This window comes from Neofelis nebulosa, chromosome 3 (genome assembly GCF_028018385.1).
Source record: "Neofelis nebulosa isolate mNeoNeb1 chromosome 3, mNeoNeb1.pri, whole genome shotgun sequence".
Taxonomy (NCBI): Eukaryota; Metazoa; Chordata; class Mammalia; order Carnivora; family Felidae; genus Neofelis; species Neofelis nebulosa.
Genome location: NC_080784.1, coordinates 186,449,041 through 186,476,890, shown reverse-complemented (window position 1 = coordinate 186,476,890; position 27,850 = coordinate 186,449,041). Strand labels below are relative to the sequence as shown.

At 46.7% G+C, this 27,850-nt stretch overlaps 1 protein-coding gene and 1 long non-coding RNA gene across 12 annotated transcripts in view; one reads left to right on the top strand and one right to left on the bottom strand.

The window, feature by feature from the left end:
• LOC131507741 (uncharacterized) overlaps positions 1–27,850 on the top strand; it is a 151,940-nt gene that overhangs the window by 106,317 nt on the left and 17,773 nt on the right. The window lies entirely within an intron of this gene.
• The window catches only part of SEL1L3 (SEL1L family member 3), a 103,486-nt gene that overhangs the window by 67,582 nt on the left and 8,054 nt on the right, over positions 1–27,850 (bottom strand). For 6 of the 11 annotated variants that reach the window (XR_009259672.1, XM_058722934.1, XM_058722933.1 and 3 more), the window contains exons 2-6: positions 21,837–22,407; positions 11,344–11,488; positions 9,575–9,696; positions 9,007–9,224; positions 6,264–6,322 (exon numbers count right to left, since the gene is read on the bottom strand). Coding sequence is in view for 10 of the 11 variants with exons in the window: in XM_058722934.1 (XP_058578917.1) it covers positions 6,264–6,322; positions 9,007–9,224; positions 9,575–9,696; positions 11,344–11,488; positions 21,837–22,407 (1,115 nt within the window). In the remaining variant the exon portion in view is untranslated. The remainder of the gene's footprint in view (positions 1–6,263; positions 6,323–9,006; positions 9,225–9,574; positions 9,697–11,343; positions 11,489–21,836; positions 22,408–27,850) is intronic. The other 5 variants (XM_058722926.1, XM_058722925.1, XM_058722928.1 and 2 more) reach the window with 5 other exon arrangements.

Genomic DNA, 27,850 nt, shown 5'->3' with positions numbered 1-27,850 from the left:
CTAAAATAGGAACAGGTGGACAAGGTGCCACCAGAGCATATGTGGACAGCAGGTTGGGGGAAGGGGGTCAAGACAGGCATCAAGCGAGAAGCCAGGCAAAGCGGAAAGAGCCAGGGAAGGCAGAGGGCAGACGGAAGCAGATGGAAAGAAAACAAAATGCCAGGCAGGCCTCCAGAAGCCCGGCGGGCCACGAGAGCAATGGGCCAAGGTGACGCCAACAGGGATGGAGCAAGATACCAGCGGTGGGATCACAGGAGCCAAGAAACCTGGGGTTACCCCAGAGAGGGGATGTACTGACGGTTAGCCAGGAACCTGACCCCTAACAGGTGCACCTGGCCAGAAAGGAAGGCAAAAGCGGGAAGGAATGAGACTCTCTGACCCCATCAAGTGACGGCAGCACAAAGTGAGCGCTTAGAAATTAGCTTTACAGAAGGCAGCTAAACTGGAAAAGAAGGGCTTCGTCTCCGGTATTTTTCTCTTCAGAAAAGCTCAGGCTTGAAGGGCTGTGAGACGATGATGGTCCTTCCCTTTCTTTTCCAGTGGGACTGCAAAGTTATTATCTCTGAGAGCCGTGGATTGATTTCGTTTCTCAAGACCGTAGAATGACTTAACATTCCAGCCACGCTCACGACGCAGTGCCTGGCACTGGAGGGATACAGAGCAATGCTTCTGTGATAGAAGCTCCTTCTGGCACTCGGCTCAACCAACTCATCGGCTCACCTGAGCACCATCCCTGCAACGTGTTGGGTGCTCACTGGCTGCAGCCTACTCTCGGGAGCCTTAGTCTTCTCATGGCTTAAATCGGGGTGATAATAGTACCCACCTACTGGGTCGTTGTGAGGATTAGATAAACTAAAATTTAAAGAGAGCATTTAGAACAGTGCCTGGCACAGAGTAAGCGCCATCACTGTTAACGACCATTATTATTATTATTATTAACCTCATTCACTGGTGGACTTTTGCTACCAACTTGGTAGGACTATGGGTTGAGTAAGAGTAAGCAGTGTTTGTTCCCAAACCTGGCCGTGCCGATTGGATGGTCATTGTAATTATACAATTTGATTAACTATGATGTTCTCCAATAAAATATGAGCAGGAAGAAAGAGTTGCTCCTTTATAACAATTAAGCAGAGTATTTTGGGTAGACTCAGAAAAGAATGGTCATGGTTGCTTAAAAAGTGTGGAATTAGGACAACTGTAAAGGATTAGAAAAAAAATGGGAGACGTCCAGATGTATTTTGGCTCTGATAGTTTCACAGGGGTCTTTGCTTGTTTGTTTTTTTTTCATTTGTTAAGAAAGAGAAATTGAGTGCCACCTATGTAAGAAAGACCACACGCACAAAAAACTCCAATCGGTAGATTTGTAACAAAGGAAAGGCCCTATCTGGAAAGACTGGTGGATGGATATACACTTCTATTTTTTTTAATTAAAATAAAATGTTTATGGTAAGTATCTTTTTAAAATTATTTGTTAGAGAGGGAGAGAGCACAAGCAGGGGAGGGGTGGAAGGGGAAAGAGTGAAAATCTTAAGCTCACGCTGAGCGTGGAGCCTGATGCAGGGCTTGATTCCACGACCCTGGGATCATGATCCAAGCCAAAAACAGCAGTCAGATGCTCAATCGACCGAGTCACCCAGGTGCCCCTATAGTTAAGTGTCTTTTCAAATGGATCTTCGCTTTAACTCAAATTTTTCAACCAATCAATAAACTACTTGGTCCCTATGGTACTGGATTGTAATTTTTTGCGCTTTTAAGATCATTATCACAATACAACTGTGACATCGTGATTTAGAAGAAATATATATTTGGTCTTTGTCCATAGTTCCTGGCTCATGATGCTCCCCAAACCCTTGGGATCTCCTACATGTTGAAAGTGATAAGGGTTTCTTTTGTTACATCAGCGAAGGTCCCTTTTGGACTCCATCCAAAGGTAGAGAGACTGGTTGCCAGATTGACCAACCATGTGGTTAAAGGACTGAAATTTTTGGTTTCATCCCCCAACCTCCAGGGACGGGAGAAGGGCTGCAGGTTGAACCAGCCAACGGCTAATGACTTAGTCAATCCTGAGTGTGTAATGATGCTTCCATAAAAGACTGAGTTAGAGCTTCAAGGTTGGTGACCACATGGAGGCTGGGGAAAGTGACATACCTGGAGAGGGTGTGGAAGTTCTGTGCTCTTTCCCCAAACTTCGCCTTATATATCTGTTCACCTGGCCGTTGATTAGTATCCTATATCAGATCCTTTAATAGTAAATTTACATAAGTGCTTCCCTGAGTTCTGAGTTTGATTTGCTGTAGCAAATTAAAAGAACCTACAGAGGAGGTCATTGGAACCTCCAATCTGCAGCCTGGAGCTTGGAACTGGCATCTTAAGTGGGGGTAGGGACAGTCTTGTAGGACTGACCTTTACCCTGTGGCATCTGATGCTATCTCCAGATAGACAGTGTCGTAACGGAGTTGAATTCTCAGACACTTTGCTGGTGTCTGAGAATTGCTTGGTGGTGGTAGGGGGCAAAGACCTCCTCAATCCCGGTTTTGGGTCTGGGAACCCCCAAAGAACAACTAAATAAGAGATCTCTCCAGTTTAGTCTCCATCCACATTGGTGCCTCCACATTTTTCTCCTCCAAAATTCTCAGTGGCTGCCCAAAGATTGCCAAGAGCTTCCTTGTACTGTGCGTGCATTGTTTGAAGGTCATCAATTTCACTGACATAAAAGTTGAGCTAGACAGTTCCAAAGCCCAGACCACCCCTTTTGGAAACCTCAGACACACTGGCAAACTATCTTTACTTCTATCTGGACATAGGAGAGTGCCTTGGTGTATTACTATAGAACGCCAGCAGCCCAGATGAATCTCCGATGTCGTTAAATAAACCTCACTCAGAATTAGAAAACAGTTCCAGCTCGAGGGTTTTTTCATAGGGGAACTCAGAGCCTCAAATTAGCTGTGCTCTCAAATGTCACTTCCCCGGGGACCTGCCATAAATCCTGACCTCCTGTCTCCCCTCAGGTCACCCTATAGTCATCACTTCCCCAGAATTCACCATGAATTGCAATTTTAAATTTATTTGTGAATTTAGTTAGGATCTGTCTCTCCGACTAGTTTGTTTTTTTTGTTGTTGTTGTTGTTGTTTTTTTTTTTTTTTTTTTTTTTTTTTTAGCCTCCTTAAAGGCAGGGACTGACTGTATTCTTTTCGTTCATCATTTCATCCCCAGAGGCCGGCACTGTGTCAGGTACATGGTGAACGCATTGGGACGAATGAGAATATGCTGGATGAATGAAAGAAGGAAGGATAAACACAGTACAGGCCTGAAGTTGTTACCTGCCACCCAGTGTTACTGACAGCCATTCGTTCATGTATGGCACTGTGCTTCCGAGCACTTAATTACTAATCGTTCTACACCACCTTTATGGGATAGCAGCTATCATTATGTTTCCATGACAAGAAAGGAATAAAATATCTGACGTTTAGTTCACTGGCTTGGCCCAGAGATCTCTCTGATGGATGAGATTCCAAATATCTAACCACAGGAATCCCGGGTAGGCACGACATTAAATCTTTAGTTCTCTTTTTTTTTTTTTTAATTTTTTTTTTAACGTTTATTTATTTCTGAGACAGAGAGAGACAGAGCATGAACAGGGGAGGGGCAGAGAGAGAGGGAGACACAGAATCGGAAGCAGGCTCCAGGCTCTGAGCTGTCAGCACAGAGCCCGACGCGGGGCTTGAACTCACGGATGGTGAGATCATGACCTGAGCCGAAGTCGGACGCTTAACCGACCAAGCCACCCAGGCGCCCCTCTTTAGTTCTCTTATTGATGGGTGAGGTCCCGGGAATACAGGCAGGGCAGCTGAGGAGGTGACAGGGGGCATTCCTGGGTCTGGGGACGGCCTGTACCACCAGGTAAGGAATCACTGCAATGCGTTAAGGGGCATGTTGAATTGGTATGTACCTGAAAATCAGTCTTCCTCTCTGGATGCTTATGTGATCACACGGATTCTGTATTTACTCAAAACTTTTATTTTTCGTTCATTGTGCATTCTTTCCATTAATTTCTCTTTCTCACCATATTGCATTAAGTGGTATTTATCATGATTACTGTTATGAGTTAAGTTGTGTCATTGTCCCCACCCGAATTCACAGGTTGAAGTCTGAACCCCCAGTCTCTCGGAGGGTGACCTTATCTGGAAATAGGGTCATTGCAGATGTAATTAGTTGAGATGAAGCCACACTGGCAGAATGGGCCCGTAGTCCAATACGACTGGTGGCCTTGTCCAAAGGGGACATATGGACAAAGACACACACACACACACACACACACACACACACCGTCACAGGGAAAATACCCTGTAAAGACTGGGGTTTTGCTGCCACAGCCCCAGGAGCCGTCAGAGCTGAAGAGAGGCCTGGAAGCCTCAGAGCCTGGAACAGCTCTGCCCAGACCCTTCAGAGACAGCACGGCCCAGCTGACACGTGATCTTGGACCTCTAGCCTCTAGAACTGCAAAACAATAATTTTCAGTGGTTTAATCCACTCAGTTTGTGTGGCTTTATTCCAGGAACCCTAGTAAACTAATACAACTACTGAGGTTTTTGGCACCTCCTTAAATTTTATGTGGAAGGCCTATGTCTCTCTCTCCACATCCCGGTCCCAGCTCCGGATCACCCTGCGATCCCTCCGTCTACCATTCAGTCTTGCCAGCATCTAGATCCCTGAGATGCAAAGTGAAAGGAAGCCCTTACACAGCGAATGAAAAAGAGCCTATAAAATCAATCTTTTGTCCAAAAGGTCCTGGGGTTGTGGGCGGGTGTCGGGAGAGAAAGGAGAAGGTACTATTTCACACTTCACATCCCAAAATGCAAGCCCTCCTTTTCTGGGGCTCACTTGGCAGAGCAGGGCACTAGAAGGAGCTCCCGGAAGAGCCACACATCATTTGTTTCTCTGCAGCGAACAAACTCCCAGGCCTCGCCTATTCCCCAACTCTTCAGAGGAGGTCCCACGGCCACCTGTTGTACAACAAAACTCACGTCTGCTGAACTCCTTCTGACTGCTCTAAATCCACTTGGTACCCTTTCCAGACCTCCCCTCTGTTCTTAGGCATCAGCCTCTCTGTCTCAATAAAACTATCAAGTGGCCCCTGACCTTCTCCTTGCAAGCTGAGGAGTAACACCTCCTTAGCCCCTCCTTATAACGGTAATCCTTTAATCCGGCCGTGAAAATAAGAATTGTTCTAAGTGCCCAGAGCCAGAAAGCAATCGGTTTGACTTCAGTGTAAACAGGAATGGGGAGGGGGGGCGGGAAGTAGGGCGTATTGTATGTCCCCCCTCAGTTCCCTTGTCCCCAGCTCTCCTTATATTCCTTTCTTTAACAATTGGTTTCCAGGAACATCCGGACCGTGTGACGAGTCTGAGCGAACGAGCCCGTTCGGAGAGAGCTGCCTGCCTGCTGTAGAACAACAATAGCGAGGAGGAACGAGTCCTCCTTCCCCAGCCAAAGTGCCTGATACATTTTTTTTAATTATACAGATAAAGCTGGTACATGTGTAATATACACGCATACATAAATCATACATATAAAGCTGGTAATTTTTGTTGTTATTCTCTACACTTATTCTTAAGCATTTGGTTGTATATATGTTGTCTAGCGAGGCTGAGGCACCCTGAGTCCCTAAAGGAGGCTACCCCATGGTTCTGCCACCAGAAAAAACCCGCTATTAGACAAGGATGCTGAAGCAAATTAAAAAATTATGAAATGCGAAGCAAAGGACCCCCTTCTCAGTTTCTGTAACTCTTGCGGGGAATGGTTACAGGAAGATGAAAAGTTACAGCAATACCAATCGTTGTGTGCATTTCAAATTCAGATCATAAACATAAATATGAGGGCTGTCTGCTTTTATGTTTTATACTAGGCCAAAGTTACCAACCATTCTCAATAAGCAACGTTAATACCTTGATTTATTTTTCAGAAGCCTTCATAGAAGACAATTTTCAAAGAAAATGAATTATCAAGTGCCACGAAAGGAAGAATTTACCAGGACATCTGGAGAGAGGAACAGTTTCTCTTGCTTGGAAAAACAAAAATGTTGTGGGGGAAATGGGGCGAGCTTGCGGACAGAAAAAAAAATACAAAGGCTGGCTACAGGGCAGACCAGCCACAAAAGCTGAATACGGAGATGTGGGAAAAACATGGGGGTTGAAGGCTAACGTATGAAGATTTTTGAGTCCTTAACCGACATTTTGAATAAAGAGAAAAATATTGCACTTACCTAATGGTCTGATTATGGTAGCTTTTCAAATCCTGTCCAAGGCTGGTGGCTACCACTATCTGTGTTGGGAGAAACACACAAGATCAGTTATGCCCCAACACCTCACGTCATAGATACAGTCCTGGGTACGAATTACTCATAAGGTGGGCTGCATTTTCTCTCGCCTGATCCACTTCTGCAGAAGTAAAATTAACACTTTACTAGCCCCGTGAATATTGTAAGATTTAAGAAATTTAATTTCTCCAAGTGACTTCACACGGTCACAATATCCATCGTGGGGTTTCCCCCAGTAGGTTTCAGATACTTCCAAGCTACAAGCCAAAGCTTCGTTGGGTGTATCTGTGCCCATAAGTTTGTTGCAAAGAAAGACCAGGAAATGGGTAAGATACAAGGAGTTTATGAAATTTTACTCTGGGGGGCGCCTGGGTAGCTTTGTCGGTTAAGTGTCCGACTTCAGCTCAGGTCATGATCTTGGGGTCTGTGGGTTCGATTCCTGCTCTGTGGGCTCTGTGCTGACAGCTCTGAGGAGCCTGGAGCCTGCTTCGGGTTCTGTCTCCCTCTCTCTCTGCCCCTCCCTCGCTCACACTCTGTTTCTCTCTCTCTCTCTCTCTCTCTGTCTCTCCATCTCTCTAAAAAATAAATAAATATTAACAAAATTTAATAAAAAAATTTTTACTCTGATTCCATGAGATCCTTAGGGGGAGAAACAAGTTGGTGCTGAGCATTTTTCATGCACTGCTATTCCCTACTCTCTTCCCAAGCACTGAGAATTGTCACTGGCATTTCAACAGGGACCATGTTTTTGTGGAGACGGTCGCTGGCTGTCCCATATTCTTCTTGAGCCTTGGACTACTACGACGACATAAGCCCCTGGGGCTAAGGGGCTCCTTCTACTCCCCTACTACTGGCACAGAGCGAGTGTGGACGAAAATGTGCTGGCCTGATCAGAGTCTCAAAGGTGTGGCTGCAACAGTGTCTACGAAAGACAAACTAACACTGAAAGACCAACCCACTTCAGCCATATGCAACGTGTCAGGTCAGAGAAGAAAAGGATTCAAACCAGTGGTTTCTCTAAACCAGCCATTGGCTTTAAGTCACTTGTCCATTTGGCCAAAGCAATGAGTATGGTAAGTTCCGCCACAGAGGTGGATTCTGTGTGGTAAAACAGGAATATCGTTTGGGGACCTACAGATATCAGGGAGACCAGAGAGGATGGAAAGAAGGTAGGACAGATGGCAAAAAAATCTACCAAAAACAAAAACCTACTTTATTTTTCCTTCCATCCCATGTGGTCTTCCTAATCCTTCCCCCATTACGTGCCCTGCTAAATTAAATTTGTCTCTGTAATTAAAGGACTCCTTTGGTTTTCTCTCCTTCTGCTCAAAAACCTTCCATGACATCCTGCCGCCTTGCAAACAGAAACCCCAATTCCTTGATACTCACGATTGTCCACATTCTAGCGCTAAAGACATTCCCCCTTCTAGTAGTTTTCTATAGTCTGCAAACTTCTACTCCAAACTGCTTTATCCACTAACCTCCAGTGATGTGCTAAAATCTTCCCTTCTCTCTGCTCTTAGTTTCGCCCAATCCGTAGGAACCTTCTCTACGAAACCTTCCCTGAGCATCCCAGCGTGAATCAATATGAATCATTTGGCAGTTACGCTTTCCTTATGACATCCCCTCACCTGCTCAGTGCTTCTTCCATAAATAGTCAATTAGCTCCTTGAGCAAAGTGCCTTGCATACATAAGGTGCAAAATAAGCTCCGTGATTTGTTCTGATGATTTGGTACCCATTTAAGGGACACAAAGTACTGAGCTGACCTTCTCCTTAAGAGAAAGCAGCAACCAAACTATAATGCCATCATAATCCTCATATAAACGGGAAGCATATAAACGGGACCACGGACCACAGCCCTGTCACCTAACATTGTTAAGGAAACAAATGCACGCGCGCGCGCGCGCGCACACACACACACACACACACACACCAATCCTAGCTAACCTTTCACAGATTCTTCTTAGCAAGGTAACAAGGACTGACCTGATTTCTTTTCTCTTCAGGGAAAGGAAATGTTATAAACCTAAACACCAAGGGAAGTCTGTGTATTATCTAATACATAAGACAAAACGTCTCTTCCATTTTTGTTACTGGAAAATCACAAATCAATAAGAAAAGCTGATGAGAAAAAAAAAGATAATGGCGTCACATATATTGAGAAACGGACTAGTCTTCAATTATAACAACAGATTTGCCAGAATCCATAAAGTCTGGGCTATGAGAGTTTGAGGCAGTTATGTGCACTGTTTTATAGTACAAGATAGATAAAGACCCTCTGTCCCACCAGAATCATCGTTTATTTTGTTATTTGTCTGTTTAATGCCAAACATAAGCAACTGTGTAACTGTCAAAAACAGGGAAACCATCTCTTGGCTGAACTAACCAATAAGTTTCCTGTAAAAAAAAAAAAAAAAAAGTCGTAGATCTGATAACACTGTAGAAACATGGCCGATGCTGTTTTAACATTTATCTCCACTAAGCCTATCTCCCTCGGGGGGGGTAAAAAACTGAATTGCTCAGATAATTGTGGCCATATCGCTGGCTATATTATTTACTCATTCACAATATGGTCGAAAGAAGCACTTTAAAAGTTAATTAAATGGGACGGGATTCTTATGATTTAAACTTCCATCTATAAAAGTTTGATTGAAAAAGTGTGCAGCTGTAAAGACTTTATCATGTACCACAAATTCGCTGTGGCGGATATCCTGGCTCCCTGACTTTACAGCAACGCTTAATGTTATCAGTGATGATGCTGGTGATTCATGGGGCGTGCATGCCGCTACCTGGCCTCCGTTAAAAGAGAGATCCAGTCGAAACCACTCCTTCAAGGGCATGGTGAATTTCGTTTTTACCGCAAGGTCTTCTCCTTTGACAAGGTGCATCTGAATATGCAAGTGGCCTACAAGGAAAATCAAAGCTCGTGAAAACCACACAAAAATATTACTTCGAAGTGCGTCAAGTGGGTGCACCTTTTCATCAACTGCCTCAAGCAGCTACCCAGCTAGAACGTGTTCCTCCTTCCTTGAAACAAAAACAAAGCAAACAAAAGAACACGCAAGTGAACTCCTTTGTAAAGAAGGCCTTTGTTTCAGGCTGCCAGAAATAAAGTTTCACGTGAAGCCCACGTTTGAAAATCATCACTTTCGCTGAACTGCCACGTTGACAACATCTTCCTTAATTGCAGACGTATCTGCCAATAGAGCACGAGAAAACTGCAACATCGTTTTAAAGGTTCTGTCTCATACTTACCCTCTTCGGTAAGAAATACAGACGGCGTGCCGTACATCTCATTAGAATCAACAAAGTACAGAATCCCACAGAGACTGGCCTTGCAATAATGGAGTAAATAAAGCCACAATGAAACAGTAAACCTACAAGTGAGGAGAAATAAAAAATTCTGCAGATTGATATCATCCAAGAACAGGTAATTACAGTTAACAATGACCAAGTAAATTGCTTTCTTTCCAATGAAGGGATGAATTTGCCTTCATGTTCATCATGGGAGATCAGCTTGCAAAGCTTGATTTTTGAGACAAAGGAGGTAGTTATAGTAACTGCAAAAGACAGGAGTTAAGAGTCATTGTGCAAAACTGGCAGATAGCGTACCTTGCACCCAAAACTCTGTTTCTGTGCCCCTTTGAGAATCTCACACGCCTCCCATCTGAGCTCTTGATTAGGGTTTAGAAAGCCAGACGTAAAACAAAAATCTGGATTTTAATAAGAGGTGATTTGATAAGAAGCTATTCTAATTTCAGTGATTAAAAGGAAAAAAAAAACACAACTAGGGCTTTTTGAGCAATTTTGTTTCCTTCCAAGATAAAAGCCTTAAGGTAGAAAAATGTCATAATCTGCAAATGCATCACTCTATGTTAATGGGGACACACAGACACTATTTTAACGCACACATTAGGTTGCGCAGGATCACAGTTCTGGCTGACCCGTATGGAACGACTAATCTAATTGTTCCATTTCTGGACCGGGGCTATTTTAGTTGAAAAGAGTATTGTACATCTGTGATTTGCCGAGTGGGAATAAAATAAGAGTAGTCAACTTAACTAGGACACATTTAGCCAAGATGTGTGATCCATCCATCACTCAGCAAATATTTGCCGAGTGCTTGCTTAATGCCACGCATTGTGCTAGTGACCGGAAGTTCAAAGACGAGGAGCTGGGAGCAACTGCATTTTGCAGATGAAACGGCAATCAAGGTCAAAACCAACGTGCAGAGTTCTTGCCATCACCCCGGTGAGCAAGTCACAGTTGGGGGTTAAAGTGGCAGTGGCTCCGGGTTCTTTGGGGGATATATCCAAACAAGTCCTTTAGAATTTTCTGGGCTTTATAATCTGGCCTCGGAATCAGTGGTAAGATATGCAAACAGATGGTGCCACACAGCTCCCTCCTGACCCACCCAGCTGAGCAAGCTCATGAAGATAAGTTATTACAAGGAAGCTTAGCAAGAACATACGCTCAGTAAAGTGACTCAAGATCTTTCTACAGCCAGCAGCATGGGAAGAATTAAATCACTCTGCTAAATCCATCCGGTCTGAGGTGAACCAGGAACCATTTTCAGCATCTTCAATTCAGCAGAAGGAAAAAACTATATCTGGGTTTTGCTGAAATCAATGGAGGAGATCAGAAGTTGTGAGATTTCAAGCAGCTCATCCAGTCTTCCAAGACAGAAAAGGCAAAGCAAAGGCGGCAACGTGTGCCGGCTGTGGCTGGCTGCCCCCGAAAGCTTGCAAGGCTTCAGGCCCCCACACCTTGCGCCCCTGCTCATGTCATTCCTGAGACCGACACAGAGAGTCTAAGGCAAACTGAGGACTGCTAATCGCAAGAATAACTCAAGACCACTTTGGGCCACGAATTCCATCTAAGCTGTGTGGATCTCAACATTTTTCCAAAACGTATTAGACAGGTATGTCCTCCTAAGGGATTCCACTAGCCTGCCCTGGTCCTCAGGTTAAAACGGTCCTGCCCCACCAGCCCAGTGCCCCCCACCGTCCTCTGCCCATTCTTACACTGGGTAATCTATCCGCTGGCGTCGGGTGGCCTCCAGCTCTCGGTTGTGAAACCTCGGGAACTTCTTCACAATGCCTGTGTTTTCTCCACTGGAGGCATAGAGAAAGCCCAGCAGGGTGACCACATCTGCAAACAGCAAGACGGCTGCCTTTCAATTATCTCCAGAAAGCACTGCTTCCCAAAGCACATTCTTCCTGGAACCCTCTGCCTCGCTCCAATCAGAGAGTTAAAAGAAATCGTCTGGAAATATGAGCGATGGTTTATGGAACCCTGAATGTACACCGGGCACCCTCTGAGCACTTTACAGAGAGCGATCTCAATTCATTCTCAGAGCAACCCTACAAAGGAGATTGCATTATTAGTCCCAATCTACAGATGAAAAGCCTGAGGCATAGAGGGAAAATGACTCGTCTAAGGTCACGGCTAACAAATAAGTGGCAGACCTGGAGCTTGGGTTCTAGGTCCTTAACCATTTCACACGCTGCCCCTTCCAATAAGGAAAGCATTCGGAGTTCACGCAACAACAGTAACGATTGTCACATGAGTAGCACTCACTATGGTCCACGCTGCTGGAAATGCATCTACAGCTCATCTGGCCAGCTAGCTACAGAGAGATTCATTGAAGCCTCATTATTATCCCCATTCTACAGACGAGGAAATGGAGGCACAGCTACCAAAATGGTTAGCTACCATGTATATAACACAGAATATGGAATCATAGCATCCCAGGAATAATCTCATTTAATTTCACAACTGTCTTTCAGAATCCATGCCCTTAAGAGCACACAAGCTTTTTGCTTCTGTGCAGACTTTCCAATATACTCCACACATTACCCTCTGCAAAAATGACTAACCAAACCCCTTAAAACCAGAGAGCTTTCCACTTCATTTTGCAAATGTGGGAGAATTCTGTGGCTCTAGAGAAGATAGGGATGCCTTTACCAAGTCTTAAAAGGAGAACTGAGTTATCTCATCTATATTTAATACCTACTGTTCTAAACAAGGCCAGAATGATTTTTTTTTTTTTCTAAATTGCCCATACCCATTCCCCTTCAAAGGAAAAAAAAAAAAATCACGGACTTAAACCGAGGAATAAAGATCCCTTTCCTCTTTCTTAAAACACTCTGTGGTTTAAAGGTCCATGATTCAATGCTAGAAACCTGGGTTTCTTCCATTGAAAAGAGAAGAGTTAAGTTCTGTGCCAATTACCAAACGCCTATATGGCACGGATTACAGATTATGGGAGCCTCAGCCTAGGATACTGGAGACCCCAGCTCTCATTCCTCATTGGAGAGAATGTTTTATTATAGAGAGAGGTACCTCTGGGTCATTAAAACTTAGAAATCACAGGAGCAAAGTGTTCATAGTCTCCAACCCCTGTGATATATCTAATAGAATTAAATAAAATAGAGCCAAGCTGTCCCCAGTGCCCATCTCCCTGTTTTGCGAGAGGCAGAGAGGCATTTGAAAGCTCAAAGGCTACCAATCCCAACAGAAACAATGCCATTTTTTTTTTTTCTTCACGATTTGAGCTCACTTGGAAGCACTGGATTTGCTGGTCGATCACAGGGATGGGAAGCAGGGCACACAAATGGGAATACTGCAAAGGTGTCTTTGGAATCTGAGGGGAAAATCACCAAGACGTTGCTGTCAGCCCAACCTTGGTTTGGCTTCCACCGCGTGGAGTGGAACATAAAAGGCCAGATGGCCACGTTAGCCCCCTAGGAGGCCTTCTGCTAGTGATTGCTGTTCAGTTACCTAGTGTGCAGTAGAAACATTTATCAAAAGGAGCAGGATTTGATTCTGCCCAGCCTGCCTCCAGTAAAAGGAGGCTTCATAAAGAGGTTTCCAAAGGAAAAGGAGTTAAAAGTCAATGCTGATGAGCCTCTCCTTTATCCAGGGATCAAAGTAAAGCAGGTTGAGCAGGAGAACTTGCAGCAAAAGATGTGGATGGAAAAATCTAAGACCGAAAGATCTAAGACAATTTTACAAAAACACATACCTTTCGTACCCAATAAAAACCAAAGCGATGGTGGTTTCCCTGTAAGACCTGCAGCTTCAATGGTTCTATTTTGGGGTTCTACTGCAATTTTTTCTTCAGTATAATCCTGTCTTCCAATTTACTTAGAAGGAGTAAGAATGAAATTCTGGAGCAGGAAAGGATTTAAGAATTCGGCTAGCCCGGGATAACATGTAGGCTTGTTTTCTATTAACTGGTTGTGGCTGCTTGGAGTGCTATGCTTGATTGGTGATGGCTGTCATGGGCACTAGAATGGGGAGTAAGAGTACCAGTGTCACTCCCCATTAAAAACTTCACAGGTACAAAAACTTAAGTCCAAAACGTAGGTCCAAAGAGGATAAGTGGCTTGCCCAGGTGCCTCTAGAATATAAATCCTAAGAAAGCAGGGACATTACTGCAATCGTTACCCCTTCCCTGGAGTCCAGAACGGCACCCAACCCCTGAGGCTCCACAGATACTGAGGGAGTGAACGAATGAAGAAATGAATGGACAAATGAACACAGTGCGGCCAAGTCAGGATTTAAACTTGCTCCTCTTTTGCTCAACACTTTTCACAATTTTATGATGTGCCCCGTGCTGCCCAAATCAGATCACAGTCTCTCTTCTTTCAGACCCTTCCCCCAAATCCCTTTCTTTGGCTAATCTTGAATGAAGAAGTTAGGCAGGAAAAAGGCATCACTACGACATAAACATAAAATACGAGGGACACGGTTCAGGTTTGGAACCCGCCACCTTGACTGTTTTGCTTGTTTCATTTTCTCCAACTTTAGAGCAAGAGGAGGCATTGGATTTTGTATGGCGCAAACTCCTTCACTGGGAGACAAGGAAAGTGTTAGTGTCTCGTTGAAGGTTTTACGGCTAATAAGAGATGCAGGCGTGACTCAAAGCTGGTCTCCCGCTACAAACCCAATGGGCTTCTTTTGAAACCACATCGTATCTCAAAGGCCTTATCAAAGAGAACTCACGCTGAGGTTCAGCTGGCTTGCCCCTGGGCGGCCTCGCTGGTGGTTAAAAGACTGAAATATGCCCATATTGGTTAGAGGATGGCTGCTACGTTGACCCTCCAGGGCCCCACCACTACCACACATCCAGGCTCTCCTTCAGGGTACAGCTTGGATCGGCAAAAGCCTGCATCACCATCCTTCTTCAGCACTACGGCTAGCGCCTGCGGACACTGACCAGGGCGCCACCCTCCCCTCACCCCCCCCACCCCGTCTAATCTGAGTGGGGTGGCTGGGGTTGGCCATACAGCCCACTCTCCAGTTCAGCAGGGTGATCAGAGCCCTGACATGGACATCTGCTCTGGAGAGGGTCCCATTTCCAACGTAACAAAACCCTCCTGAGGACGGGCTTCGAGCACCTCCACAGTGACACAGGGGAGACCTCGGGCCGTTTGTGGAGAAGTTAGAGATAATCTTGAGGCAAAAAATAACCAGCTAAAAGTCTGTAAGTGGAAATGGGAGGAAAAGAAGTTAAGATTTTCCAACCTGGAGAAGGAAAGCGAGAGTACGGGTAATTCAATCGCGCTTTCCGAACACGGGACGTTAAAAGGCAGGACTGTTTGGGTGTTTCATTTTCTTTAAAAGCAAAGCCTGAGAACTAAAATTCCATTTTCTAGCAAGTATGATTTAGGTCAGAACTTCCCCCCAAAGGATACAAGGCAGTGAAGTGGGCGAGTAAGGAAGTCAGTAGAATATTCAATAGTAGGAGTGTTAAGAATAAAATAAATTCCACTCCCAGGAATTTATCCTCCAAATATGCTTGTAGGTGTGTACAAAGATACATGGACAGGGATGTTCCGTGAACCCTTGTTGTTGATAGTAAAATAGTAAAATACGTGACCAATATGCGTGACCATCAGCAGGGGACAGGCTGAGTAAATTATGAGCCGTCAGGCAACAGGATTTGCTAAGCAGCTATTGAAAAGAATGAGGCCATGTAACATGCAGTAACATAGAAAAATCTCTGCTGTATTGTTAATGAGTGTAGGACAGAGTTTACGGTATCTTCCCATGTGTGTACGAAGACAAGGGCCGTCAACTTAATGCTTATATGAGCAGAGAACATTTCTGGAAAGAGACACAGAAACCGGTATTAGTGAGTTTGCCTCCAGGAAAAGAACTTGAACACAGAGTGGGCGGGAACTCGCTCTTGCTCCAATCCCTTTTACACTCTATGAATTTTTTACCAGGTACCTGTATTCCTTTTTAGGCTAAAACAGCAGAGAACAAAGTCTGAGCATTTCCACGCAGGCAGGGAGAAAGGGACAGCCACATTCGGAGGCCTCCCCGCCCTGGGCCTCTGCGGCTATTCAATCTGCTTCAAAGAGACAAAGTCCAGTGGGTGAGGAAAACAGGATGATTCACATCAGTAAAAATTCAACTTAAAAAAAGAGTATTCCTTCTAATTTAGAACCTGGGTTAGGGCTGTATTAGCATATTTCAGAGAGGCGGCATAGCAAAGTCGAAGGAATCAGGAAGCTTGGACTCCCGTTAAACAAACTGAGCCTTGGTTTTCTCCTCTGAAAAGAAAGGATGAGAATAAGACTCCTTCCCATGGGACTATTATGAGGATTAAATGAGACAATGTGCACAGAAAAAGTATTCTGAAAATCATAAAGGGCAAAGCAGATACCAGGCACTAATTAGTGTTATTACTGAGAAATTCAGACTACCATGATTAACTGGGGGGGGGGGGGGGGGGGGGGAGAGAAGAACTAAGTCTCTCTTTTTTTAATCAAAGTGCCAAACACATGGTTCTCATAGTTATAAACATTATCATCATGTCATTGACTTCTAACTGGTATTTTCACAGAGACAGGTAAAGCCTGGCTCCAATATCTGACTTAGTCCTTCCATTACTTTGTTTTAATGGAATTTTGTTGTAAGAAATCACACTTCTAATCCACCGGATCTGAAGATGAGACCGGATGTTTAGCAAAAGGAAAAGAGAATGGAAAAGAAGGAAACTGCCACGTTCCCCAGTTTCTGTCCTAAAAGGGAAGAACAGAAAAATGTTCATATAGACAGACAGTAGGGCAGAATGCTTAATACACGTTCGCATGGCATTTAAGAACCTTCCACGTGGGGCCCCAACCTCTATTCTAGTGTAATTTCCTGAACTGCCCAACTCATACCTGAGCCTCCTCTACCTGGGTGAACAAATACAGAGCAAGGAGCTGCTACTCCACATCGCCACCCTGTGGCAGACACTGGTCATCCGTCCACATGCCGCTCATTCTCAGACTCAGGCCCAGACTCAGCCTCAGAATCCTTCTCAACACCGCGTCTAGGTGGCCACCCCCACCCACTCAGAGGTGGCGGGCAGGACGAAACCTCACACATCAAGAGATGCAGACTCGTCACCATTCTGCCACCCGGCTGCATTTTCTCCTCTGTGTGTTGTCATTCGTGCTTTCCCTTCTGCCTGGATGCTGTTCCCCCTACTCGTTTTCTGACTATGAAAACTCTAGTCACCCTTCAAGTCTCTGTTCAAGTGTCGCCTCCTCTGTGAAGAAGCCGAGCAGAGTTCTGCACACACAGAGACTGCTCAATAGCTTTTTTCAATGAATGAATGACTTAAAGTCAAGAAATGGTCTCATGACCTCTCTCCATAGTGGAGACTGATAGTTATGTGTGGGGTTTGGGAACCAGACAACCTGGGTTCCAATCTCTGCTCCATCATCAAGAGCGGTGCGACCTGAGACAGGTCACACTAACTCTCTGAGTCAGTTTCCTCCTCTGCAAACCTGACAGGAGGGTGCTGGGCAGATTAAATGAGATACATAAAGCACTTAGCACAATGCCTAACACACAGTGAGTACTCAGTAACAGAAAGCGGCTGTTACTACGGGGTGGCTGTTTTCCCCTCCCACGTAAGCACCTAAAGACAGAGGGGACCATGTCTGCATCTTTGAGCCACCTGACTTAGTAAAGAAATGGATACATAGTAGGTGCTCAATCACTCTTTGCTTAGTTGACCTGAACATGAAACACCTTGTATAAGGAAAGAAGTACCAACACGAGGTTAGGGAAGGCCAGAGGGGGGAGAATTTAATTTCTGATGTTGGGGGTGACAAAAAGAAAAGAGAAGAAAAATAATCTTCAGGGCAGGGGCAGGGGGTGGGGGAGGGAAAATTTGACCTGGCTACTGGAAATAATGGGTATGGTGTGGCGGTATTGGGGAGCAGTGTGGAAGGCTATCCCCCCCCCCCCCCGTAAAAGAAACTGATGTAGTCAAAGCAGGAGGTGAGGAATCGCAGACTCAAACCACGAGGGCAGAGCAAAGGTGAGCTCATGTGTGGTTGTCGAGGAGAATCACTGACCAAGAGTCTGCATCCTTAACCAGCACCGCCCTGATGGGCTCTATCCGATCAGCTGTGGTGTGTGTGCGCAAGCCTAGGGACGGCACACAGCCGCCCACGACCCCTGCATGCTCCCTAATGTGACAACACAGCTGTGTGAGGATGTCACAGTGTGACGGTCACACACAGCCCTACGAGAAAAAGGTCCTTGCCCCGTGGCTAAGAGCATTCATCACTCAATTCACAAAGAGTCACCGCATGCCTGGCCTGTGCTAGGGGCTGCGGCGGGCACCGCATAAAACAAGCCAGGACCTTGGCGGTATGGAACTTGCCTACCAGACAGAGACATTCAACAGGCAAAAAAGCAATGACGCATATTTAATTACAATGTCTGGTGACGATAAGGCGGAGAAGGAAAATAAAGATAGATGACCATGGGGGGGGGGAGGGGGAGGGGTGGGGCTGCCATCATAGATAAAGTGATCAGGGGAGTCTTCTCTCCTGAGATGACATTAGCACGGAGGCCTGACGCAAGGGAGCAAGCCATGTAGGGCAAGGGAGCAGGGACATAAGTGTCCCAAAGGGACAATGAACTCAGGAAGCTCGAGGAATAAGCAGGTCTGTGGGGCCGGAGCAGGTGGACGGGGGGGAGCATGGCAGGAGAGGCAGTGGGAAGGGGACAGGAACAGGAAAAGGATGGAGACACCTTGCACGGGCCATGGTAAGGGTCTTGGGCAGCTCCTCCTCACTGTAATGGGAGGGACCGCCTGCGGGGGGGTGGGGGGCGGTGTGACCCCCCTTGCACCGGTTGCCATGTTAGGGATGAGGGCAAAGCCAGGCTGTGACACAGGCCAGTAGGACAGCAATACGCACGGCGAGCAGTGATTGAATATGCAACGTAGTCTGAAGACGGGGGCCACGGGACCAGTGGCCCTCTCACCTCTCGAGGCAGGACAGGCATGAAGAGAAGTCCAGGTGGGCCTAGAGTTGCTGCCCGTGCCGCGGATTTTTCTCGATGGTCATGCATGAGTCAGACACACGTTTAACGGGTGAGGGACGACTGCTACTGCCTGGTCCCCTCCCCCCAGGAAATGGACAAGAGTAAGTGGAGCCTCAGGTGTGGCGTGCCTGGCCACCTATGGCCCACATGCCCAGGATGCAGCCGGAGCAGGTGCACCAGGAGGGCACGTGGCCAAGCCTTGGCACACACGTGTCCTGAAAGGCTGCTGACTTTTGATCTGGGCTAGATTTTCTCAGCAAGGCGGGACAAAAGTCTACCCACGTGTCCACCAACAATCGGACCACCGGCCGGGCTTGCCACGGTCCTGGCAAAGGAGATAAGCTTCCGGGGAGCGGTGGGGGGGGGCGCGGGGGGCGGGTGCGGGTGCATACAACCCTCACCTCAGGAGCCGAACCTAAGCTTTAGGTGGAGAGGCACTCAGCCACGCTCACGGAACAGCCGTGCATGGGGACCTTGGCTTGCTCTCTCTTTGTAAAGGAAAAAGCAAATGAAAGCGAGTCAGGGGGCACTTCAGTTCAGACACGGAGCCCTCGTAGGACACCAGGCACTCGACACAGAAAACGTTCCCCCACACCCCACACCAGGGCTGGCTGCAGACTGCAAGGGGACCAGACATGAAAGGCACCCCCGCGGCTCCTTAATGCCATCTTGTTGTTCTGACTTGACTCTTGTTCATCAAGAGCCGAATAGAGAAGCCCCTGCTAAGAACAAGCCAGAGGCCTGGCCCCCTTCCATCGCACAGCCGCATCAAGAACAAAGGTCGTGGACACTTTCCGTAGGGCGGCCGCAGACACTCTTTTGATTCCTCTTTTAAAGAGAGGGAGAGGAAATGTTCCCCTTTCTGGTGAAGGAATCACAGCCACGCACACAGACCTGGTCTGAGAGTGCACAGAGCCCCCTCCCCCCATTTGTGGTGACTTTAATTATTAGAAAGGGTTTTCCTCTGCGTTACGCTTTTATTAGATTTGCTCTCACCTCAAAAGTAATGCTCGGAATAAGGTGGGGAGAAAAATCCCACTGCGCTGTTCCAAAGCTCCGTGAACACAGGAAGGAACAACAAAAGAAAAGAAAAGGCAGTTCACATGTTAAGGGTATGTTCAGGCGCCCTAAGACCTCAGCCAGTCCATAAATGACTTCACTTAAAAACTTCCAGCTTGCAATTTAGTCATTGTTCAATGAGAAATATGTGATTTGCCAAACATGAAATGGAATCATTACGCCCTGACAAAATCGGAGGCAAATCAAAACCGGCTGTACGCGCCTCGTGCTTCCTTCTCCTTAATAAATTAGGTCTCCCCGTGGAGGGCATTCCAGAAAGATGCTGGCATGGGGTTCTGCCTGGAAGAAGGATGCACACTGATCATCGAAATGCAGGCAGCTCGACTAGTTAATTACCCGCCCCGCCCTACCCCCAACTCACACACACACAGAAAAGGAATCTGCCTTCTCCTTCTGCATATCTGTATTTAAAAGCACCGCACAAACAGGGAATAAGCCAGACACAGAACGAGGCTATTCAGACAAAACGCAGGATAAGATCGCATAGAACTAGACACACGCAGAAGCGCACGTGAAAACTGGTGGATTCTGAACAAGGTCTGCAGTCTGGTTCAACAGTATTAGATCCACATCAGTTTCGTGGTTTTGATACTGCACTACAGTTGGGAGAGACGTCACCATTAGGGGGAAGCGGGATACATGGGACTCTACCATTTTGCAACTTCTTGCAAATCTAAAATCATTTCAAAAGAAAGAGATTATTTTTAAGGGCAAATGTGTTCGTTCTATGGCAAGTGGCCTCCGACCGACTATAATATACGGTAGCACCGGCCCTGGAAGCTGTCATTACATGCAGGGCTGTTTGGGGGTGGCCCCAGGAGACATTTGTGGCCATCACCTTCTCGGTGTTCTTAAGTCATCTAGGAGTGATGACGCTTAGATGTGATCTTCCACCCAGGCGCCTCCCGAGGAAGGGTCTGCTATCACAGGCCCATGGGTTTGCTTCGCCCACCAAGCCTGCCGGGGGGTTGAGCCGCAGTTACTCTAGATCAGAGTCCTACCAGCTCTGCCCCTGCTCTAGAGGCCCCCTAAGCCTTAAGATGCATCGGAGTCACCGGAGTGTGTTTAAAATGCTGATTTCAGGGCTCCACAGCCTACAGAGCCTGACGGAGTAGGATATGGATGGGGCCTGGAAATCTGCATTTACCAGAGCCCTGGGTGACTCCATTGCAGCTGGTCCCAGGGCCACATTTCAGGAAATACGGCCGGGTTCCAGGTGAGTGCTGGGAGCATGCCCAGGTTGACTCCCCATCGCAGGATGGGCAGAAGGGCCAGCAGGCTCTCAGCATCCACATAGCAAGGTGCCCCTCTTACCAATGGAGAGAGCTTCTAAGAGTGCACAGTCAGAGATCTCCAACCCCGGTGCTTAACGGAGGGCACGGGAACCTCCTGCACTGGTCCTTCGGTGGCTATAACCATGGGACATTTAGGATAAGATGTAGAGTTTGGACCCTATCATCGTGGTGGCTAATTTTATCAAGTGCTGGTTATGTGTTAAGCACACGACATCTCATTTAATTTCCACGGCACTGCTCTGAGGGTATTGCTACTTATTATCCCCATTTTACAGATAAGAAAACTGAGGCTCCCAGAATGCCAAGGTTCACAGGCAGAAAGTGGTAGAGTCAAGGAGCTGAACCCAGATATGCTGGGCTGAAAACTCCCACGTGACTTCCTGCCTGACACAAAGGCTGCTCTGGTTCTCATCTCCTCCCGGAAAAAACACTCCACCTAAAAGTAACCGACAGTCAAAGGGTTCATGAGGGGAGAGGGAGGAAGACTTCCCCAGTGCCTGTGCCTGTTTCAGTGGCAGTAACGCTCCTTTCCCAGTTCAGACCCAAGCCTCTGAAGGTCCCTCCACGACCTCTGTGACCCTCCAGTGCAATCTCTTCTCTCCTACTCTTCCCCTCTCTTCACCTTTTTACTTCCTCCCTCTTTCTCCCTAAAGTCCTAAACTACAGGCTCGGTGTGCCCGCCATTTTCCTCACCTCCCCCCACTGCTGGTATAAGAACCTTCTCCGACATCCTCTCGTGATACAGGCTATCTGAAGAAATACGCACGAGGTTCCTTGCAAGGCAAATGACCTACCACTTTCAAGAGGACACTGGGGAATCTTGTTTGCCCGAAGGTTCCAAATATAATCCATGTTCCACTCCAGGCACACTTGATGGTCTTTGAAAGGGCGTTCGAAAGGCGGGACCGTCTTCAGCAGAGTATAATTCTTAGCTACGGCATGTAGCAAATTGTCCTCCCATTTAACATTCAAGTCTCCACCACTGTATCTGTGAGTAATCCAGGCGCGTAGTATCACCGCGGATACCGAAATGGAGTGTCTGATGAAATAATCATCTCTGTAAACCATGATGCTCGGAAATCTCACGTGCACTATTTGTGTCCTGCTGGTGTGAAGATGCTTTTCATTTTTCCACCTCTTTTTGTACACGGGGATGCTACTTCTGAACTCGGACGAGACAACTGCTTCCAGATTGACAACACACGGCTGAGAGCATAAATACTCAACCGAGACTTCAGAAACATTGCGGACGTTCCCTTCAACGACGGTGAAATAAATAAAGTCTTTGTAAGCCGTGCTCTGTTCCGCTTTGGGTGTTACCGACGTCGTCAGGGACGTCTGCCTGCCCAAAGATGGCACAACGTTCTGAAAAGGAAAAAAAAAAAAGAGGAAGAAGAAGAAAGAAATACAGGGAGTTAAAAAATCATCATATTAACAGATATGTGAATCACTTTCCTGGGATACAAAAACACCCGTCTACATAAAGCAGAGAACGTGGGACACGAAAGATGGCAAAACCACTACTGAACAATTAGAGAAAAATGCACACGCACACGCGCACACACGAATGAAGATTAGGCCACATTCAACTCTCTTCCCAGACTCAGTAGCATCTGCTGATCAAAATGGGGCTTTCAAAGCTCCGTGGCAATCATTCCAGAGTTGGTTTCCAAATGGAGGAGCTAGTTCGCAACAAATCCAGGAGCTGCGAACCTGCCTTGGTGTGAAAGAAAGGGACGAGCCAGCTTCAGACATTTCCAAACTATTGTCCTGACTTCAAATGGTGATCAGACACAGCCAAATCAAAGGGCGGGAGAAGAGTTCAAAGTGCACCCGAGAGGGAGCATGATGGGATGCCAACCTGGCCTCTTTTTCTCCCGTGAAGTTCTGAGCCGGGACAAGCACGCATGACGGATGGACCAGCAGGAGGTTCCGGCTGCTCCAAATCACACGCAGCCAGCCTCGGACCACAGACTGTGTTGTCTGATTCTTTCACCACGGATGGTGCTCCAGGTGCCAAGAAGGATTTTAGCCGTGTGTGTATTTACCTAGTTCTTTAAACGACGAAGACCTCTTAAAATGGACCTTCCTTGCAGAAGAAATCTTGGAAGTTGGTCATGAGATCAAGGCAAGGTTTCGAGCATAAGGCGCTGATGTATGGGTGCTAAGAGCTCTTCCAAATATAACTTTTGTGATTCAGGCATCCAAAACACAATAGCAAAAAGGTTACTTTGGACCGCCTCACACCCATTCGTATGGCCGTTATCCAAAAACAAACACAAAACAAAACTAACAAGCACTGGAGAGGACGTTCGGAAACTGGAATCCTCGTACATGGCTGGTGGGAAGGTGAAACGCCACAGCCACTGAGGAAGACAGTGTAGCAGTTCCTCAAAAAAACAAAACCTAGAATTACCACGTGACCCAGCAATTCCACTTCTGGCTATACACCTCCAACAGGGACTCGAGGGGCAGCTGGGTGGCTCAGCCGGTTGAGCGTCCGACTTCAGCCCAGGTCATGATCTCACACCCCGTGGGTTCGAGCCCCGCGTCGGGCTCTGTGCTGACAGCTCAGAGCCTGGAGCCCGTTTCAGATTCTATGTCTCCCCCCTCTCTGCCCCTCCCCTGCTCATGCTGGGTCTCTCTCAGTCTCAAAAATAAATAAAAACATTTAAAAATTTTTTAAAAAAAGGAAAAGAAAACAGGGACTCGAAGAGATACACTCACAGACACACACCCATGTTCACAGCAGCATTATTCACAACAGCCAAGAGGTAGAATTGACCTCGATGAATAAATGGATAAACAAAATGTGATCTACTACACACCCAACGGAATATGATCCCGCTTGAGAAAGGAAGTCTGACGCATGCTACAATATGGATGAACGTTGAGGACATTATGCGAAGTGAAATAAGCCAGTCACAAGGAATAAATACCGCATGATTCTACTTAGAGGAGATGCCTGCAGCGGTCAGATTCGTAGAGACGGAAAGGAGGGTGGTGGTTGCCAGGGGTTGCGGGGAGAAGATCACGGGGCGTGAGTGTCTAAAGGGCACAGAGTTGCCGTTTTACAAGATGAAAAGAGTCCCAGAGATGGATTTGGTGATGGTTGCACAATAGTGTGAATATACTTAATGTTCCTGAACGATACACTTGAAAGTGGTTACGATGGTAAATTTTGTGCTGTGAATATTTTTACAAGTTTAAAGAGGAAGGTCACCGTGGTCTTTTCCAAAGAAGGAAGAAATAAGGACTCTTTTTTCAATTCTGGCTGAAGGGTGTAGGAGACGCAGAGGGGGCTAAGACATAAATGTGGGTATCAGGAAATCGTGTTTATAAATAGTGACACAAGGCAGAACGTGTCAGTGCTCTAGTCGGACTATAAGCAAGTCCTAAAGGAATACAATCCCAGGGGAGGGTCATTCTTCCTGGGGGTTCTAGAACAGCCTTTATGGAAACAATGGTATTTCCGTTGGGCTTTGAGGGATGAAGAGAAGTTCTTTAGGAAGAAAGGCAAAGGGGAAAACGCTGCAAGTGGTGTGAACAGCATCAGCAGGGGCAAGAAGGCAAGGAAACACCGACGTACGTGGGGACCACATACAGGGCAGATTGCTTTGACCAGAGAACAGGAGGGGAACGACACAAAAGGACACAGGGATGTGAGGTTGAAAAACGAAAGGCAGGGTTCTGGCTCTCAAGGAAGGACACTGAATCCCAGTCCAAGGCATGTGGAATCTCATTCTACTAACAGTGAAGAATCAACGAAAATTTCCGTAAAAGGGAACTGCGTTTCTATTTTAAAAGCACTGACAGTCAATTAGAAACAAAGCTAACAATCAAGAAAAATGAGCGAAATGACATAGTTCATCAATTAGTGAATTCCCACGGATAGTAAAGGAAAGGCACATGGAAATGACACTGAAGATACCAGTTTGAACTTACTAGGTTCACAGAGATCAAAAAAGTCCGATAACACACTGTACCGGCCAGATGGGCCTCTTATGTATTGCTGATAAGAGTGATCTCTGTGGATGGTGGTCAGGCAATAGCCATCGAAAGTATAAAAAACCCTCCGGTCCAACAATTGCCCCTCTAGGATTTTATCCTACACATACTCTCAAATTTGTGCAAAATGATGTACGTACATGTTTTCACTGCAGCACTGTTTGTAATAGCAAAAGGTGGAAAACTAAATGTCCATCAAGAGACTGCTGGTTCGGGTGCGTGGGTGGCTCAGTCGGTTAAACTTCTGACTTTGGCTCAGGTCATGATCTCACGGTCTGTGGGTTCAAGCCCCATGTCAGGCTCTGTGCTGACAGCTCAGAGCCTGGAGCCTGCTTCAGATTCTGTGTGTGTGTGTGTGTGTGTGTGTGTGTGTGTGTGTGTGTGTGTGTCTGCCCCTGTCCTGCTCTCTCTCTCTCTCTCAAGTAAATAAACATTAAAAAATTAAAAAAAATAAATAAATAAAGGAACATATATACATATTTTCTTTAATACACATAGCACGGGTTGCTCACATGGGAAAGGATAAAGTGACCAGAAGACAGGGTAAGAGAGGGACATTGGCTGTATATTCTTATTTATTATCTTTTGAATTCTGTATTACATGAATATTGCAAAACAAAACAGAGTAGGGCAGGGGGTGGGGTGGGGGGAGCAACTGTCCTAAAGATGAAAATAAAAAACATAGTTTCTCCAAGTGGCAGAGTGAGAACAGGAGAATGGCCATTCCTTTTGATTAGTCATGGGAAAAGCGTGGGAAGAAATATGTAAAGAGGTGGGTACAGTCCAAACTGTCTGCCCCCGCAGTAAGGGGTTTAATTGTTTTATGTTCTCATTTATACTTCCAAATTACACGGGGGAGGGGGGGAACAAACATAAAAATAATCTTATAATTAGAAGTGGCGACTGTTAGAGTGGATGAGCCCTTGGCGAGGAATCAGCCCAACCCATTTTCCCAACGAGGAAATGGGTCGCTGAGAGGCCATGCTCTCCGACATCACCCGGGCCGGTGGCTCAGCAGAGGCAAGCCCAGAAGCTTCCTCCCCCCACCCACCCCGTTTTCACTCTCTATCCCCCCGTTCTTCACCCCACGGCACACAACAGCGAGACTGAAGAGTTGCCGGGCTGAATTTGGCTTCCTTGTGAATGAGAGATACCCCCAGCATTTGTCCATAAGCAGTGGCTTGTCGGACGTGTGGAGGTCTGGCCCGCCGCTCCAGACGGGAATCCGGCCGGCCTCGAGCCCACAGCAGAGGGTGGCTGAAGACCGAGGCCACAGGTGCAGATGGAAGCTGGACGGCACAGCAGCCAACGGTGGCTGGTGTCCCTCCTACCAAGTGCCCCTAACGCTGCCCTCGCTCAGTTCCCTGGGAAGAAGACATTGGCCCAGTTAGTGAGGCAACTGGACTAGAGTCCAACACATGCTGCGGTATATTAAATATTACCTTGTGTTCTTTCTCAGAGAATGACTTTAAACCTCTTCCTCATTCTTCTTATGTATTCCTTAAAGACTCACCCAGCCCTCTTCACCCACTTCAATTGTTTTTTAAGTTTATTTATTTATTTTGAGAGAGAGCAAGAGAGAACACGTAAGCCGGGGAGGGGCAGAGAGAGAGGGAGAGACTGAGACTCCCAAGCAGGCTCCTTGCTGTCAGTACAGAGCCCGACTCGGGGCTCAATCCCACAACCGTGAGATCGTGACCTGAGCTGAAATCACGAGTTGGACGCTCAACTCACTGAGCCACCCAGGCGCCCCTCCCACTTCAGTTATTTTTTAATCTTTTTTTTAAATTGTTTTTTTTTTTTAATTTTTTTTAATGTTTATTTATTTTTGAGACAGAGAGAGACAGAACATGAATGCGGGAGGGTCAGAGAGAGAGGGAGACACAGAATCCAAAACAGGCTCCAGGCTCTGAGCTGTCAGCACAGAGCCCGACGCAGGGCTCGAACTCACGGACCGTGAGATCATGACCCGAGCCGAAGTCGGACGCTCAACCGACTGAGCCACCCAGGCACCCCTTAATTTGTTTTAAAGTTTATTTATTTTGAGACAGAGACAGACAGAGTGAGTGGGGGAGGGGCAGAGAGAGAGAAGGAGAGATTGAGAATCGCAAGGAGGCTCCTCCCTGTCAGCGCACAGCCCGACACGGGGCTCAAACTCACGAACCATGAGATCATGACCTGAGCCGAAACCAAGAGTTGGACTCTCAACTGGCTGAGACGCCCAGACACCCCTAACCACGCGTTTAGTACGGACACTAGGAACTCCAGTGAATCTTTCTGGTCAACCAAATTCTGGAGGGAAGGCTATTCGATTTCACCAGATTTCATTGCAAAGTGCAGTTGGTAACAGCGTCCATTATCTTACACCTCAGGGCTAAACACGCACAGTCCCCTGTCCCAAGTGAATAAGCACAGCACATGGAAACCGGTTTCAGTTTTGCTTGGTGACCCGTGACCTTCCGCACATCGGGCTCATCACTGCGGAGATCGGTGGTGACAGATTTAAAATTTTAAATTTTTTTAACCTTTATTTATTTTTGAGACAGAGAGAGACAGAGCATGAATGGGGGAGGGGCAGAGAGAGAGGGAGACACAGAATCGGAAGCAGGCTCCAGGCTCTGAGCCACCAGCCCAGAGCCCGACGCGGGGCTCGAGCTCACGGACCACGAGATCCTGACCTGAGCCGAAGTCGGACGCTTAACCGACTGAGCCACCCAGGCGCCCCTCCGTTTGCTTTTTAAACGTGGCTTTTAGAAAATCTGAAATTACCTATGTGACTAGCATCTGTGGCTTACGTCGT